This window comes from Gobius niger (genome assembly GCF_951799975.1).
Source record: "Gobius niger genome assembly, chromosome: 16".
In the NCBI taxonomy this organism is placed as follows: domain Eukaryota; kingdom Metazoa; phylum Chordata; class Actinopteri; order Gobiiformes; family Gobiidae; genus Gobius; species Gobius niger.
Window position 1 is genome coordinate 8,752,656 of NC_136867.1, and position 16,216 is coordinate 8,768,871.

A 16,216-nucleotide genomic window follows, 5' to 3' on the forward strand; every position below is an offset into this window, starting at 1 on the left:
CATAATCTTAGGATGATCTCTTCCTTTTTAAGTGGAACAATTTCCTATAATGGATAGTTTGGAAAAACAGAAACAAGTGATGCTTTAATAATGGTTGATTGGTGACAATTTACAGAAAACTGCTAAAGACATTGCAAATAGCTAACAATCCCGTGTAGTATTGTGCCTACAAAAATTGCCTGTCGCTAATAAGTTATTTTAGTTGCCCAATGCACAATAATAGACAGTGAATCAAAATCCAACATTAAAATATAGTGTTTTATTACTCACCAGTGATAACAGATATGGAATATAGTAAATGTTTCGATTAAGTTACTGTTAAAATAATCAATCAATAAATTGACCTAAAGCATCTGCGACGTTGTGCATCGTTCCACGTTGCTTAGAAACCTGCTTCTATCTCTGATTGGTCCATAGATAAAATAGTACTTCCGGTCTCTGAGGTCCCGTATGCATCAAAAACACGTTCTGCTGATATTGTTGTTGTTATACAGCTTTGTAACTTTATCCAGGTAAATTATTCTACGTACTGTGTGTAAAATGTTGGAAATGGCTGTCTATACGGTCTAGCGTTTCCATAGACTGCACAACTAAACTGTCCTGTAGCTAGCCAGTGTCAGTTGTTTTGGTTTTGAGCAAGCTAACTAACATGCATTGCCCTTTTCGTTTTAGATCTGCTATGTCAAATGAAGAACTAATATCCGTGGATTATGAAATATTTGGCAGAGTACAAGGTGTATTTTTTCGTAAATACACACAAGTGAGTTTCATATTACAAGTTAATACAGCAGAACAGACAATGAAGTAATTTGAATGAGCTATGAGATCATAACATAACCTCTTAGTTGTCTTATTGTATTTTATGAAAGAAAATGTATACAAATGGATATACTTATTTAGATATTGGTGATATTCGTTAAAAATTCCACGTGTTTTATTTTTCAGGCTGAGGGTCGAAAGCTTGGTCTTGTAGGTTGGGTCCAAAATACAAGGGAAGGAACTGTTCAAGGACAGCTGCAAGGACCTAAAAGCAAGGTGGAAGAAATGCAAGAATGGCTGCGATCTACTGGGAGCCCCAAGTCACATATAGCAAAGGCAGAATTCAAGAATGAGAAAATAATTGACAGCTTGACTCACTCCTCATTCGACGTTAAAAAGTAATTGCGTTTATCAAACATGTATTTAGTTTACACATTTCCTACTGATGTAAAAGCATTTATTTATTTATTTAGGACTTGTATTTATTTTATTGGCTCGCTGTCCTCTATTAATGAATTGTAACAATGAAATTACATAAAGAACTCGTCTTGTCTCAACTATACTTCAATTGACAGATGGTGAAAAAGAATAAATTAATTTGACAAAACAGCAGTTTTTTTCTGACTTCAGATATTCATATATTTGTTTCTGAAATGAATTATCTTTTAGACAAACCTATGATCTATGAGGGAAATTCCTCCGTCAATACTAGCATCAAATTAAAAACTATAAGTAAATAGGCGATGGAAAATTGTAAATAAAATACTGATATTACAACATGAGATGTCCAGGCTGCTCCGAGTTCAGATGCGAGATGAAGACAGCAATGGCGCCCCCAGCGGAGAAGTGCAGCTAATGATACAACTGGAACAGGCCACCGTTTTCCCATACTGAGATATGTTTTTACCTGAGCTTAGATGAGTTGATGCGTACCTGTCTGGTCTTTGTGTGTATGCGTGTGCTCAGTCACGCAAAACGACCAAAGATGTTGTTAGCATTTGGCTTCTCCCAATGTGTTCCTATGGCTCCAAACGGGGTGGAGTTGGAAGCTACCGCACTCTTCCACGGGCACAAAGACCAGACAGGTACATATAAACTTGTCTAGGCTCAGGTAAGAACATATCACAGTATGTAAACAACTGCACGAGTGAGGTGAATATTATTTTTGACTTTATTCAGCTCGGAGGTCGTAGTCCTGATTTTCAAGTGGAAAAAATATCAGTTAACAGTTGCCTAGAACCATGAACGCACCATAGATACAGACAGCATCTCGTCATAGAAGGGGGTGTGGCCTCGCCAAGGGGGAAAATAGAATCTTTTGGGAAACACACTTTTTCACTCTTTTTTGCCATTTTCTGGTGGAACATGAACTTATTTATTACATACAAATAAAGTCAAGTATAAATCGGGCCCATATGGATATTTTCTCACAGCAGATTGTTCTGTAGAAGTGAAAAAAACGGCTGTTGTAGCAAGCGCTAGCTAACGTTAGCCCGATGCTAACATGTAGCATCATGTTAGCAGTCTCCGTTTTTTTATGTATTTATGAGCTGTTGAACTACTTTGCTCCTCCCCATGTCTTTGTATCTTTATTTTGTCGAAAACCATATTCATAATTCAGCATTTGATAAAGTAGTTTTTGAATAATTAGAGAAAGTTTAGATTTTTTCAAAATTGTTTTCCCCCTAACTGTTTTCAAACATGACCATATATGGGCGATTCCGGAGATGCCGTCTGTTGCTATTTTCTCGGTCCTTCGCTCCACAAGGCGGCAGCACTGGCGTTTTTTACAAGAGACATAATCCTTGACCATCTTCATTCGCTCTTGTTGACTGTAAACAAACGGGCTAGGTTTGGTTAAGTACTATGATAACCACTATTTTATTTATTTGGTACAGGCTTTTTTCCCCCCATGAAATGCTCGAAGCGTTCCAGCGCGACATTAGCTAGTTAGCTCTCATACCAACTGATCATTTTGTCGGCGGCTGTTAGTGCTAGGTATGATTAAATGCTTACCAAAAGAGTTACAGGGAAAACTTCGCTCTGGCATCGCCCTTCCCTCTTTGCAACAATGTGTCGAGGAGCTTATAGTGAACAGCATAGACGCGGGGGCTACTTGTGTGGGGGTCAGGATGGACATGGACGCCTTCAAAGTTCAGGTCATCGACAATGGAAGAGGAATGAGCGCCGATGACATGGGCTGCGTGGGAAACCGATACTACACAAGCAAATGCAGCTCCGTGGAGGACCTAGAGGACCTCAGATTTTACGGCTTTAGAGGGGAAGCACTTGCAAGTATCGTGTCCCTCGCCACACTTGTTGAGCTCTCCTCCAGGACGAAAGCGTCTGTGAAAACGCACGTTAAAATCTTCAGAGGGGGAGAAGGCCTGGATGTCTTTGAAGCGGAGACGACTCGGCCCTCTGCTGGGACCACTGTCACAGTCTGTAATTACTTCCACAGTATGCCAGTTCGCAGGAAGAGGCTGGATGCAGTGCTGGAGAATGAGAGGATCAGGCAAAGAGTTGAGGCAATCTCCCTAATGCACCCCTCTGTTTCCTTTACTCTGAAGAATGACAGCACAGGAGCCATGGTGGTGCAGCTTTCAAAAGCCAGAAACACTTACTACAGGTTTGTGCAGACACACAGTCTTGCACGTGCACAGAAACTTGGGGAAATAACCTACACCGATGGACAGTTTGAAATCACAGGCTACATTGGCAAAGAGGGGCATTATAATAGCACAATACAGTTTGTTTATGTTAACAAGAGACTTCTCCTGAGAACACGGATACACAAGCTTCTCAATGGCTTATTACGCAGGTTAAGCAGCTCCAGTCAGAAGAACATAAGCCCGGATGTGCACACCACAACAAGAAGCCCAAGGCACAAACGTAGCCAGGATTTTTACGGAGTATTTGTTATTAATATTAAATGCCCTTACTCTGAATATGACATTTGTTTAGAGCCTGCCAAAACTCTTATTGAGTTCAAAGACTGGGATGGCATTTTGCGCTGCATTGAAGATGCTGTGAGAGATTTCCTCAAAAGGGAAGATCTGGTGGCCGAGCTCTCCCAGGACGACATGGAATGTGAATCTCCGCAGACAGACATGAATAAGTCGAGCCAAACCAATCCGCAGCCAGGCGAAAGTGTCCCAACAAATCCTTTTCCGAAAGTCGATTCAAGTATTGAAATGGCACTGTCATCTGAATCTGTTTATCGAAGCTGCACAGACATCTCTGGTGATAGGCCGGTTAGTAAAGAAAATGAAGAACAAAATGTATCCATGTGTGACTCGAAGAGTATGGATGCTTCAAAGCAAAATTCTGGGACATGTGAAAGGGGATATTTGAATGTACAGCCTGATTGTGGAGAAGTAGAGGAAGCATCTGAGGAAAGTTCCAAAGTTTCAGTTCAACAACTAGAAATTAAACTGCCCGATCCTCCAAAAGAAAGTATAAGTTGTCAAATTGAAAAAGGCGCGAAAGACACTTGTTCGACTTCTAAACGGGTTGTTTCAAACGACACTGTGACTCTGCCAACCTGTCAGCAGATGTTTGTAAATACAAGGAAAGTCACTTTGTCAGATCCATTTGTGCATGACAGTTTTCAAATCAAACAGCTTTGTAAAAATACTGGATTTCTGCCTGTAGAATTGTCATGTGCATCAAAACGCAAAATATCACTTGGGGCTGTTCAGAAAACACCTTGGGAGGAGGCTTTCAAAGAACCCGTACCTGCCAAGATTAAAAAAATTGTTTCTCCATCAAGCATCTCACAATCTCTTGACCAATTCCGAAGAATTTATGGCAAATCCGAACCCATTTTACCTATTAATTCCTATAGGCACTGTTCTAATTTTGACAATATGAACTGTGACAAAAGTCTGCCAGCTTTTGATGCCACAAATGTGAAAGAGGATGGACATGGGCTGCTGTGCCCACCAACACTCGCAGCTTTTACCAAAATAAAACCTGCCATTTTAAACCAAGAGAAGTCTTTAGCAGGCAAACTATGCAATTTAAGACAACTAAACAAAAAAGAACCATGTATAACACAGGTACCCACAGCTGAGACCACTTCACATACGGATATAGGCATCACTGGAGGCTCTATTCAGGAAAATGACAACTCTTGCAGCTTGGAGCTAACTCCTGAGCCAGAGCCAGTTCTCTGTCCAGACCAGACGGAAGAGGAACAGACGACACCATCAGATGAGTGGCTTCCTCACTACGATTCACTAGTGGGAAAAACCGTCTATGTGAATAAAGTAACTGGGCTCAGCAGCTATGAAGAGCCAGCAGAACAAGCAGAAACACACTGTACTTCAGACGTAACCAACATGGCTGTCAGTGTCATGTCAGAGGCGGGTGAGTGGTGTAGCTTTTGCAACTGATCATGTTAACCAAGGCTAGTGTTTCATAATCTTACTTCTGGACGTAGGAATGGAATACATATGTTATCCCTTTCAAATTGACATAGTGAAACCCTTTTTGCCCACGTCCAGGGCTGACAGAGTTTGTTGGTCAGGGCTTGATGGCAGGGGTGTCTCAGTGACAGGTAGAAACTCATCCAGGACAATGATAGTGTGAAGATTCCAATAATGACATTCTATTAAGTTTTAGTAATTTCTGCTTTACAGGTGAGGAGGATGAAAACAGCAATTCTCTATATTCCATGTATTCAAAGTGGAATAACCCTGTCTATGTCAGACCACCAAAGGTAAGCTGAGTGATTTGCCTTTAGTTTAGATTACATACTTCTCTCTGGTACCTAATATTACAATGTATGATATAATATATACTGAATGAGCTCTGCTGATACACCTAGGTTGCTGTGGACATATCACGAGGTCAAGCTGATGGGCTGACAGTAAAGGTCCATAACATTTTGTTTCCATATCGATTCACAAAAGCCATGATTCCAACAATGAAGGTGAGGTTTAATATTTTCAACATTGACTGTTCTGAAGGAATTACTGTATTTTGTTACCATTTAGGTAATTAATCAAGTGGACAAGAAGTTTCTTGCATGTCTAATTGATACTAGAGAAGACGAGGCTGACCGTGCAAGTGAATCTGATGGTAAGACTTTTCTACAGCACCTGCTAGAAAACTTTGGTTGATGTTTTATTCTTAAAAACAGGAAATCTTTTGGTGCTTGTGGATCAACATGCTGCTCATGAACGAATAAGACTTGAAAATCTCATTGCAGGTAAAACAATAAATTATGGTCGTATTTTTATTATGACAAATGAATTATTTTTTTTTAAATTATGTGATTCGACTTGAACTAAAATCATAGAGACATTATTTCTGAAACACACAGATGCTTATGAAGATGACTCAGGTATTTCAGAAGAAAAGAAGTTGTCTTCGTCCATAATTTCACCTCCACTTGAAATCAGCATACCCCAAGAGGAGCAAAGACTCCTTAGGTGAGAGAAACTTAATATGCTCCATGTCTCCTTGAACCAACCGTTGTGTAGCCTTCAGCTATGTATTGACATTATATATTGAAGTGCATCTAGCACATAATACATAATCTTTGCTAAAACATAGTTAACACAATTATTTATTTAAGATTTTTATTTTATTTTTAAAACTGTCACCCAGCTTTCTTTAGTTTGACCATTTTTGTGATACTTATAGTTTCACTTCTTTAATGGACGCTGACAGGGAGTGACATATAAAGGCAAACAATTTTAAACTGTTGCCACACCAACCATTTTGTCAATGGGAAATAAGTGAGTCAAACGACTATTGAACTGAACGCCTATCTGTCAGTTCCTGTGAGCAGCTTAAAAATTCAAATAAATATAACTTTTCTTCATTGAATGCTGCTTCACTGAAACTATCATTACTTGCAACTGATGTTATCCATCCAAATAAGTCATATTTTCAATCGCATTGAAACCTGTAATATGCACTTTAAAGGTGCTCATTATAATTATTAATATTATTATTATTATTATTTATATTATTATTATTGCTATTATTCATTATTCAGGCTTTACAACCTATAATATCAGTAATGTGTATGGAAAACAGGCAAACTTTCTGAACATACAAAAATGCCTGGTCTCATTCTCTTCTGGCACAGACAGGAGTGAAGCACTGAAAAATTACACTAAAAACTAACGAAAGCTGACAGCTACTTACACAAAATTATTGGTTATGGTGGCAATTTGAAAGCTGAAATGATCAGAACGAATCTGATGAAGCAGTTTGAACTTGAGAAACACACTGAAGCACCACTTAATTTGTAGGATGCAGCAGATAAGGTGAGAAGTGTTCACTGTATAGACGGAATACTCAAACATGAATGTTTTTTAACATCATCAATATATGAATTTTATAATAAAGTCCTTAAAACACCTTGAGGCATAAAATAATATTTTTTCCAGGTCTTGCAGAACACATTTACAGAGTTTGGGATTGGAAGTGACGTTCTCTGAGGAGGAAGATTCCAGGGTTTTCATAGGAAAAGTTCCGCTGTGCTTTACAGAGAAGGATAGTAATGAACGAAGACGGGGAAGATCTTCTGTTATCAAACCTTTAGTTGAGGTACAGCTGGTTTTGAGTGTAACATTTTTACTCATGCTGCAGTTGTACGTGCTTTACTGACACTTTTTTCCAATGCATTTACCAGGAGTATCTACGAGAGCAAATTGAGGTAATCATAAAATCGGTGCATCAGCATTTTTCACCAAAAAATAGTTTCTTTTACTATACACACAAAGGTTTGACTTGAGTATGGTAGCAACCCAAGTAATCCATACATACCATTGTCCTTAATATTAATATTAAATGACTAGGGGAAAAACAGAATTGAACACCCTTCTGTTTTGAGAAACTAGTAGTATGCTGGTCTGGCCAGTCAGCCACTTTGAGTCTGTTTCAAGCAGGAGCGTGTTTGAAAAGATTTGAAGGGCGCGTTGTCTGACTGGCCAGTCTAGTAGTTTGCATTGCTCAGATGTGATATATTTTGCCCAGTTCTTTTCATTGAATTCAGGTCATGTGATCTTTTTTCTGAAGTCGGTTTGAGGCTTTCCTATTGCCCAAAACTTCACTATGGTATAGAAGTAATCACTTCCATGAGTACTTTGTGTTTCAGGGACTCGTGATATTGTCCACGTGATCCCCAGGTAGTTAACACACCTGTGGGGGGTGCCCATTCATAAAATTGCCCATATGAAGACACACTAGTGTAAAGGCGCGATGGCATTTTTAGATATGTCCATGCTTAAATAAAGGACTTGATATATATTTTTCTTCCAGAGTACCTTGGGTTACTTTTACTGCTTTCACAGTTACCAGCCAGTCGTCCTTCTGCTTCACTATGGTAGCGTTGGATGGTGTACACTGTGCCCTCATTACTACAAAGTGCAATTTTGGAATCCTCTGATTATATATAGAGGGTTTCTCAGGATCTCACAATTGTCGAAATGTTGAACAGCAAATTCTAATGAATGCACTTCAACAATGATGTCTTTAAGGATGCGCTTGCATACAGGCCATAGTGCAGTACTGTGTTGTTACCATTTGTTCTACGTATATCTGGAGCTTCCACAAGGACTTTTTGATTCTCAGAAAACTACTGCAAGGATTATTTTCTCTTCTGTCAGAAATCTTACAGGGAGCACCTGACCATAGTTAAATGGTGAAAATATGTTCTGTCTACTTTCAGATTTTAATGCCAACTGGGATTTATACAATAAACGGGTTTCAGGGCTTGTTATGGCTTTCCGTGCTTTTTCCCTCTTTCTTTGTTTAATTTATGGGCATGTAGGGCATAATGTCTTTATATGTGTGGATTACTGGAGTTGTACCAATATCTGGTAAAAAAAAAAATGTGTCCAATAATTCATTAATAGTGCATCAGTGTTATTAGATGTGAATGCTGAGTAGTAGTGTTTTGCATTGACTGGGTGTATCTTTTTTGTCCCCAGCTGCTTCGTTCAGCAGGTAGACTAAGAGCAACGATGCCCCTCACTGTGCAGAAAGTACTGGCCTCGTTTGCGTGTCATGGTATGCCATTTGCTGTTCCCCACTTGTATTTAATAATATTACTTCATTACTATATACAATTCTTAACATTGTTTTGTGATGATGTTGTACCTTATTGTCAACCAGGTGCAATTAAATTCAACGACATCCTGAATAAAGATGAGTGCTTCAGCCTGGTAGCGTCTCTTTCAGCCTGCCAGCTGCCTTTCCAGTGTGCCCATGGACGTCCATCCATTGCGCCTCTGGTGGATCTCCATCATATAGACAAGGAGGAGAAGGTGACATATTGTACTAATACGTGCAGATTTAAAAAACAAAAAACAAAAAAAAAAAGTGTCAGCCCACGCCTCCATGAAATACAACTGATTTTGTTCCTGCAGGGGATATCAAGACCCAACATGGCTAAGCTCAGGAGGATGTACAAAGCTTGGCAATTATTTGGAAATAGATAAGTGGGTGTGTTTTTTTTATTTATTTATTAAAACTGCAACAGATATAGCGGTGCATTGACAACTGTCTCACTTGGGGCATAAGCTATTGCATTGTAGACATTTAAAGTTGATGAGAAATGGAGAAGCGTCCATGGTCGCTGATTTCCGGGTCATTCCCACGTGACTTGTCCGCCTCCAGCACACGTCGAACATCTTCTCACCTCTGTCCAAGTAAACAATGCAGCATCGTTGGCTGTGGTCGCTCTTCTATTGCCCTCTGCCATGAAACAATTCAATTACAGAACATCTGTATATTCACTAGAACGAAGCCCGCGAGACCTAAAAACCATCACATTTCCTTGACCTTGTTAGAGAATTGCCTTTTCTTTTATTTAAACCAATAATCGATGCTTCGGTCTCTGTGTGCAATCGTCGCTCAGTGTTTTTGATGAATAAAAATGGATGCCTTCGGAACCGTCTAATTGTCATTGTTCAGGAAATTATTATATATGAGAGGGATAAAAATAGGCTCACGTTTCTCCCCCCACATCACAGTTTATGAAGCCGACATTTGTGAATGAAAAGGAAGGTGTCATTTTGATTTCGTGAACTGCTTACATTATGATGAAATAGATGTAGAACACATTGTGAGCGATTATTTGAGATATCATTTCAAGTGGTTGAAAAAAAACCTTGTCTGATGTACAGCATGGGACCGTATTGTTGAATGTTCACACCCCCTTCGCTGGATGGTACGGTCTTGGTTCATTCATAAAATTCTAGCAGAGCATAAAAGGAGGGGCTTGCATTCTAGTCGTCCAGTTACCAGGTATATACCTGGAGGAGACCCGTGCCGTTTTGCCCGGCGGGAAGCCCAGCATCTGATCAGGAATACGCCTCTTTTGTTGTGTTATATGAAGCCGCCGTCAGACATGGATTCAGTGTCTCCCACCTGCCGGACAGACTCTCCTGCCGGGACACTGGGCCAGAAGACGCCAGAGGATGCGAGCTCCCCAGCCTCCTCCTCTGAGAGCAACGCTAAGGTATGTATGGCTTTGTCTTTTCCACATTCAACATGTTGACATTCAAAGCCGTTTTTACATAACACTCGGATAGGTACTGTACCATGAGGCCATGTGTGGGGGATGGTGAGATTGATACGTTTTTAATTAACTGGTTTGAGCTTAATTCTTTTTATGTGGCGATTTTAAAACATTGTTTGCGTGTGTGAAGCATTGGGTAATTTGGAAGGACTATGGTTCTTAAACGCGCTGCGAGTGGTTTTGTTATGATTCCGACGTCCTGGGACCAAATGTGAGCGTGTCGATGCAGCGGTTCATTGAGAAAAATAAATCCATTCAGGAGACTCCACAGCAGCTCTGCGTCAGTGTTGACGTCAGACACAATGATAAAGTCAAATATTGATCTGGAGAGGGCTATTTCTGGTGGGATATATATTTAAAGACAATATGATGCGTAGGAAATCCTCTGTGTACATACTACATGCAGATAGTATCTGCTGACTTTAATTGCATTTATAATAAACGGCCAATAGCAGACACCCACTTTGACTTATTTCATGTCACTGTGGATGTTATTTTATTTCAGGAGCTGGGTCAAGATACACCGTTTGTTCCAACAGTCACTGCAATTTCATCTACCCCAGACTTTCAATGGATGGTGCAGCCTACCATTATTACATCTGCCTCTCCATCTCTGGGAAACAAACAAGCCAATGAACCGCAAAGCTCAAACAAGACAACACCCAAAACGGGCGGGAATAAAGGGAAGACGGCTGTCAGAAAGGGGAAAGCAGAGCAGGTAGGGTAGCTGAGCTCAAGCCCTTTTTCTATTGGCCAAAGCAGTCAATATTGCACATTTACATACGTCAGTCTAAATTCCTCGCGTGCAACAGTGCCATTGTGCATGCTCCTCTTGTGCAGTGTGCTAGCTGTGAGCCTTCCTTAGGCAGTCAATTTGTATTCAGGTCACAGCAAGTCTGCAACAATGGTCTATTTTTAGACGCATTGCAGCAAAACATGCATTTACTATTCTTTAAATTGGATCTGTATAGCACAAGTTACAAAGATGAAAATAAAGTAACACAAGCAATTCTTTTACATGGTAGCTGTCCCCAGAGGAGGAAGAGAAAAAGAGGATACGGAGGGAGAGGAATAAAATGGCTGCAGCAAAGTGTCGCAACAGACGGCGGGAACTCACAGACACACTGCAAGCTGTAAGTAAACAGTGATGCATTTACTCAGTTGTCCTTTGCACCTCCTGTGTGTTTTCCATGTGGATGATTCTGGATATCCCTGTGTATAAAGGAGACCGACAAGCTGGAGGAGGAAAAAGCAACACTGGAGACAGAAATAGCCATCCTCCTCAAAGAAAAAGAACGTCTTGAATTTATCCTTGCCACTCATAAACCAGCTTGCCAAATGTCAGAGGAAATGGAATCTATCTTTCAGGAGTCCACAGAATCTCCGGAGCTTATGTCTAGTGCAGATGAGGACAGACTTCCAGAGGATGGAATCCAAGAAGCTCCATCACTACAGGACATGGACATTCCCAGTGATCCATCTACAGCCATCTCTGGGAACTCGAATATTCTTCTATGCTCCAGTGCAGAAATCAACATCTGTGATCTAGAGCCGTCTCTGGACATTAAGGAGGCGCTTCTGGAAAATATGCTGCCCAGCCTCGAGGAGAAAACCCCTATGGAGACCGCTCGTTCAGTGCCAGACATAGATCTTAGCAGCTCTCTCGGGTTGTCGGACTGGGAAACCCTATACAAGTCTGTTTCCAATGATTTGGAGCCCCTGAGCACGCCTGTGGTGACCTCCACTCCCACCTGCAGCAGCTACCTGTCTGTTTTCACATTTGCTTGTCCTGAGCTGGACTCACTCACAGATGAACTAGATAACCAGAAACCTGGAACAGGCAAGGCTGAATCTGTAGATATCCTCAACTCCCCAACTCTTCTCGCCTTATAATGTACAATCAAAAAAAACATTTCTCAGCTCTCTGGTTCTTGGAATTAGAAATAATATATACCACAGTATGCTGTAATACACTCATGAAATGTCTTGTGTGTGACAAACATATAAACTTTCTCCAGATACATAACAAAAAGAGTGAAGTAGCTCAAAGCATGGCATTCACTTTTACAAGAAGGATGGAAGAGTTTAAAATGCATGCTGAGAATATCAAATAATTTCCGAGGCTCATACATATTTGATCTTTTACTAAATCTAATATGTGATGTGGACATTAATGTTGCAGTATGGTTTTGTGTTTATAGTGTCTACAGTGTATTGATCGATGTAGATGTTTGATTAATACATTTATCCATAAATACCTGCATACCTCAATGTCATTGATTGTGGTTTGACCTCATTGTTACAATGTTTAAAGTTTTCCATGAAAACATCCAGTGCTATTTACAGTACTATATATCTATCAAGATGTACCTTATTATTTATTTTTTTACCCTTTGGATTTTAACATTTGTTAACTTTTGAAACAGCATTGATTGCATATCTATGCTACTGAATATCTACAATAAATGTACATTGATAATGGTGTTTGGTGGTGTGTATTCCGTTCTTGCGCGTGCTTCTCTTTACCTTTTACACGTCTAAGTTTTATTTAGCAGTCCTGGCCACACTGTGCCGTTGCAGCGTCGATGTTTCTTTATGGGGAGGAGCGGTGTGACTTCCCTACTTCTGCCCCCACTATGTACTTACATCCCTGCTTACGTTTGGCTGGCATAGCCTAATTTCCGCATTCCCAAATCCTCCCAGATTGGGATCACATTTAAAAGTCGAGCTGATGCAACGATTTCCACTTTTTAAAATCTACTCTCGACCCTCGGCTGACTACAAGAAAGGACATTTGTTGCACCTGGGATCAAAGTCAGGTTTGTAAAAACTTCATAGCGAACGCAGCATTTCTTATACAGAGCAGTTTATTGTCGCGCCACGCATTGGCCATAACGAGCATAGTTCATGAAAAAGAAAGGCAGGATAAATCACCTGTATTTCTTGTTATAGGCTCGTTCCATCTGGACTTAGCATAAAGGCCCTTTTAAGTTTTTTTTTTTTTTTTGTCTTTGAGCTTGTTTTAGCCCGATGTCCATTTCTTTGTCTGCATGTTCATATGAAGCTAGGCGTGCACATTTTGGGACACAGCGTTCCTCTAGGCTCACATTTATAGCCAGTGAGCGAAACAATATAGCTACAAGTTAAATGCACGAGCACTTAAGACTACAACACTATCACTAGTCTGCAGTTGTCTTCCAGAATGACAATGTTACGTAAGGTGAATGCCGCACTGAAGAAAAACTTCCGCTTTTAAGTTGACCAATGGGCCATGCGCGTGCCATTATCAAACTGAAACGACAGAAATTGCGACTTTTTTGAGTGAACTTTTGATGCTGCAGTACACTCAAGCAAATCATCATTATTTATTGTTTAAGGAGTATGTTTTTGTAGCTGGATTTGTACACTTCTGTCATTTTTACAAATTGGGGCTGATTCTCCATATTTCCCATACTCTATAGGCCTATAGAAACAACAAGGTTTTCTGTAGAGTCAGAGCAAGTCCTCACTTGGTACTTGTGAAACATGTTGTAATTATTATTTTGTAATTATTGTGTTTGTTTTGTGTTTAATTTCTTTTTGAATTAGCATTGGTCACACCTAAGTCTGACGTGATGCCAGGACAAATCCCAGATCCTTCTGTGACAGCAGGCTCTCTGCCCAGCCTAGGTCCACTCGCTGGGATCTCAGCCACCACACTCACAGACAAGCTGAAGTATGGGGACCTCCAGGACTTTGGGACTATGTTTTCTCCATTGCACATCTTGGACAGTCTTGGAAAGAGACCCATAGTCATCAAATCCGAGGTTAGGAAAAATATCTGTCTTAGATTCAATAGTACAAGAATCACAAGTTGTGTTATTTGTTGTGGACGTCAAACACTCAAATTCAACATGAATTACACAGGCCTACATAATGCATTACATAGTTATTTGTATTCTGTAATGTCTGCTTTCAAAGTACACCTGTTTTTAGCAGAGGGAAAAAAGTGATCTGAGGCACTTAGTTAAAAGTCCTTTATTGAATGTCCATTTTCATGTCCATTTTCATGTCCATTTTCATGTCCATTTTCATGTCCATTTTCATGTCCATTCAATAAAGGACTTTTAACTATGTCAGAGTGACTTAGATAAAAGTCAGAACTAAGTCAAGAGTTACTTAGTTAAGTCAGAATGCCTCCGATCACTTTTTTCCCTCTGCTCATCATGTTTTACACCTGATCTCTGAAGAGCACCTGCGCCTATTTTTTTGGACTTACTGATGCACTCACTTTTTGCTGTTCATCTACACCTGTTTTTAATTTAACTTTATTTGATATCATAGTGCCAATTCTAGTAATAATGAAGGTACTGCAATCTTTCAGTTCCAGTGAACTGTGATTGATATTCTTATTCATGCTTGTTGTTAAGTCACAACTGTCTTTTGCGTACCATATTATGTATGGACACTTTTCCTTTCAATCCAGAGAGATGAGGAAGTTGAGAGAAGGAAACGGCGGCGGGAAAAGAACAAAGTGGCTGCAGCTCGATGTCGAAACAAGAAGAAAGAAAGGACGGATTATCTTCAAAAAGTATGAAAAACAATGCATTTATTTTTTGTTAAGAAAAAACGAGGTCAGTTATTATGATTAATTTGTACTAATCTTTCACAGGAATCTGAAAGACTTGAGATGTTAAACTCTGGGCTTAAAGCTCAGATCGAAGAGTTAAAGCTAGAGCGACAGCAGTTGATCCTAATGCTTAACCGCCATCGTCCCACATGTATAGTGCGGACAGACAGTGTCAAAACGCCCGAAAGTGAGGAGAACCCTTTGATAGAACAACTGGAGGCCAACTGAACGTTTACAGAGGAAGCCACCTGCACTTAGTTCTGGACCGCGTAAGAACTACACAAGCACTTATAAATGGACCCAAAGAGTTGATACTAATTGACCTACAAAGACTGTTCCAACCTCAAACCTTAACCAATGTTCTTGAAAAGGAAACAAAACAAAATATGTAATCCAGGTAAGTATCAGAGGCGTTTTTTGAGCACTTCAGATGCATTTTCCATTAGAACAATATTTACTTTGAATACATTTCTAATTGATGCAGACCATCCAACAAATGAACTTTGGCATCTCTTGAACCTTGTACTTGAGTATTTGCCCGACCTTTTTCATATTAGTTATTTGTTTGAAAAAATATATTTTTTACATTTGTAAAAGCACACTTACATATGTGGTCTGAAAGGCCTGTATATCTCATAACTTCACTCATAACATTTCTGTTGTTTGGCGCAGGCGTCACATATGCACATAGCCTCTATATAAATATCTATGTAATGAATGTTTACAATGTATTATTTGTTTTGTTATCAGGTCATGATATGCTTTTTATACTTTTGTACGTTTTTAGTATTAAAAGATCGGAGAAAGAAATAGTTTCTTTTCAATAAATGTTTCTTCTAGTTGGCATGTTTCTATTCTCTCACCCTGGCCATAACAAAAGTGGATACTGCCATCTGGTGGCCACAACCCCTCTCACCGTGTGTTCCCCCTCTTTTCTTTTTCTTAGCTACACGAATCTGGAATTCCCTTCGAGACAAACTATTTCAGATCTCATTTGTAACACACAACATACAATAGCTATGCCAAGATCGGCTAAATTAGGCTATTGTTTTCCGATTGTTTTGTTAGGCTACTTAATGAAATAACATAAATGCAAAACGGTTCCAAATCATATTAAGTCGGGTGCCCGTGTGTGTTTTCCAACCCAGTTCTCTGATGTGATGTAGCCTATATAGGTTGGGGAAGAGAGGATGGGGGGTGCACTCTGAGCAGAGCTGCGCGCGGCAAGGACCGAAATGAATGAACTACTGACCGCGCGCACACTGGCGCAGCGGTGAAGCAAAGGTATTTACATTTACAGACGG

At 39.9% G+C, this 16,216-nt stretch overlaps 4 protein-coding genes across 5 annotated transcripts; all 4 read left to right on the forward strand.

The window, feature by feature from the left end:
• The first annotated feature begins 404 nt into the window (after window positions 1–404).
• Window positions 405–1,258, forward strand: acyp1 (acylphosphatase 1, erythrocyte (common) type). The gene is made up of 3 exons (XM_079572990.1): window positions 405–512; window positions 673–760; window positions 946–1,258. Exons 1-3 carry the CDS (start codon window positions 451–453, stop codon window positions 1,159–1,161), a joined length of 366 nt encoding a protein of 121 aa, XP_079429116.1. The 5' UTR covers window positions 405–450; the 3' UTR covers window positions 1,162–1,258.
• A 1,429-nt stretch (window positions 1,259–2,687) lies between these two features.
• On the forward strand, window positions 2,688–9,523 carry mlh3 (mutL homolog 3 (E. coli)). Its single transcript, XM_079572991.1, has 12 exons — window positions 2,688–5,130; window positions 5,204–5,320; window positions 5,403–5,482; window positions 5,591–5,695; window positions 5,760–5,844; window positions 5,906–5,974; window positions 6,089–6,197; window positions 7,167–7,326; window positions 7,412–7,435; window positions 8,712–8,790; window positions 8,896–9,047; window positions 9,150–9,523. The coding sequence occupies exons 1-12, from the start codon at window positions 2,760–2,762 to the stop codon at window positions 9,219–9,221; spliced, it is 3,423 nt and encodes a 1,140-aa protein (XP_079429117.1). The 5' UTR covers window positions 2,688–2,759; the 3' UTR covers window positions 9,222–9,523.
• Window positions 9,524–9,887: 364 nt separating this feature from the next.
• Window positions 9,888–12,699, forward strand: fosaa (v-fos FBJ murine osteosarcoma viral oncogene homolog Aa). 2 transcript variants are annotated; one of them, XM_079573068.1, is made up of 4 exons: window positions 10,070–10,243; window positions 10,809–11,021; window positions 11,329–11,436; window positions 11,528–12,699. In XM_079573068.1, exons 1-4 carry the CDS (start codon window positions 10,115–10,117, stop codon window positions 12,194–12,196), a joined length of 1,119 nt encoding a protein of 372 aa, XP_079429194.1. In that variant the 5' UTR covers window positions 10,070–10,114; the 3' UTR covers window positions 12,197–12,699. The 2 variants fall into 2 exon arrangements, with proteins under 2 accessions (XP_079429195.1, XP_079429194.1); XM_079573069.1 differs by lacking the exon at window positions 10,809–11,021 and having other exon boundaries at window positions 9,888–10,243.
• A 127-nt stretch (window positions 12,700–12,826) lies between these two features.
• Window positions 12,827–15,599, forward strand: LOC306975513 (jun dimerization protein 2-like). The gene is made up of 4 exons (XM_079573070.1): window positions 12,827–13,122; window positions 13,892–14,109; window positions 14,769–14,873; window positions 14,955–15,599. Exons 1-4 carry the CDS (start codon window positions 13,035–13,037, stop codon window positions 15,138–15,140), a joined length of 597 nt encoding a protein of 198 aa, XP_079429196.1. The 5' UTR covers window positions 12,827–13,034; the 3' UTR covers window positions 15,141–15,599.
• The last annotated feature ends 617 nt before the right edge of the window (window positions 15,600–16,216 follow it).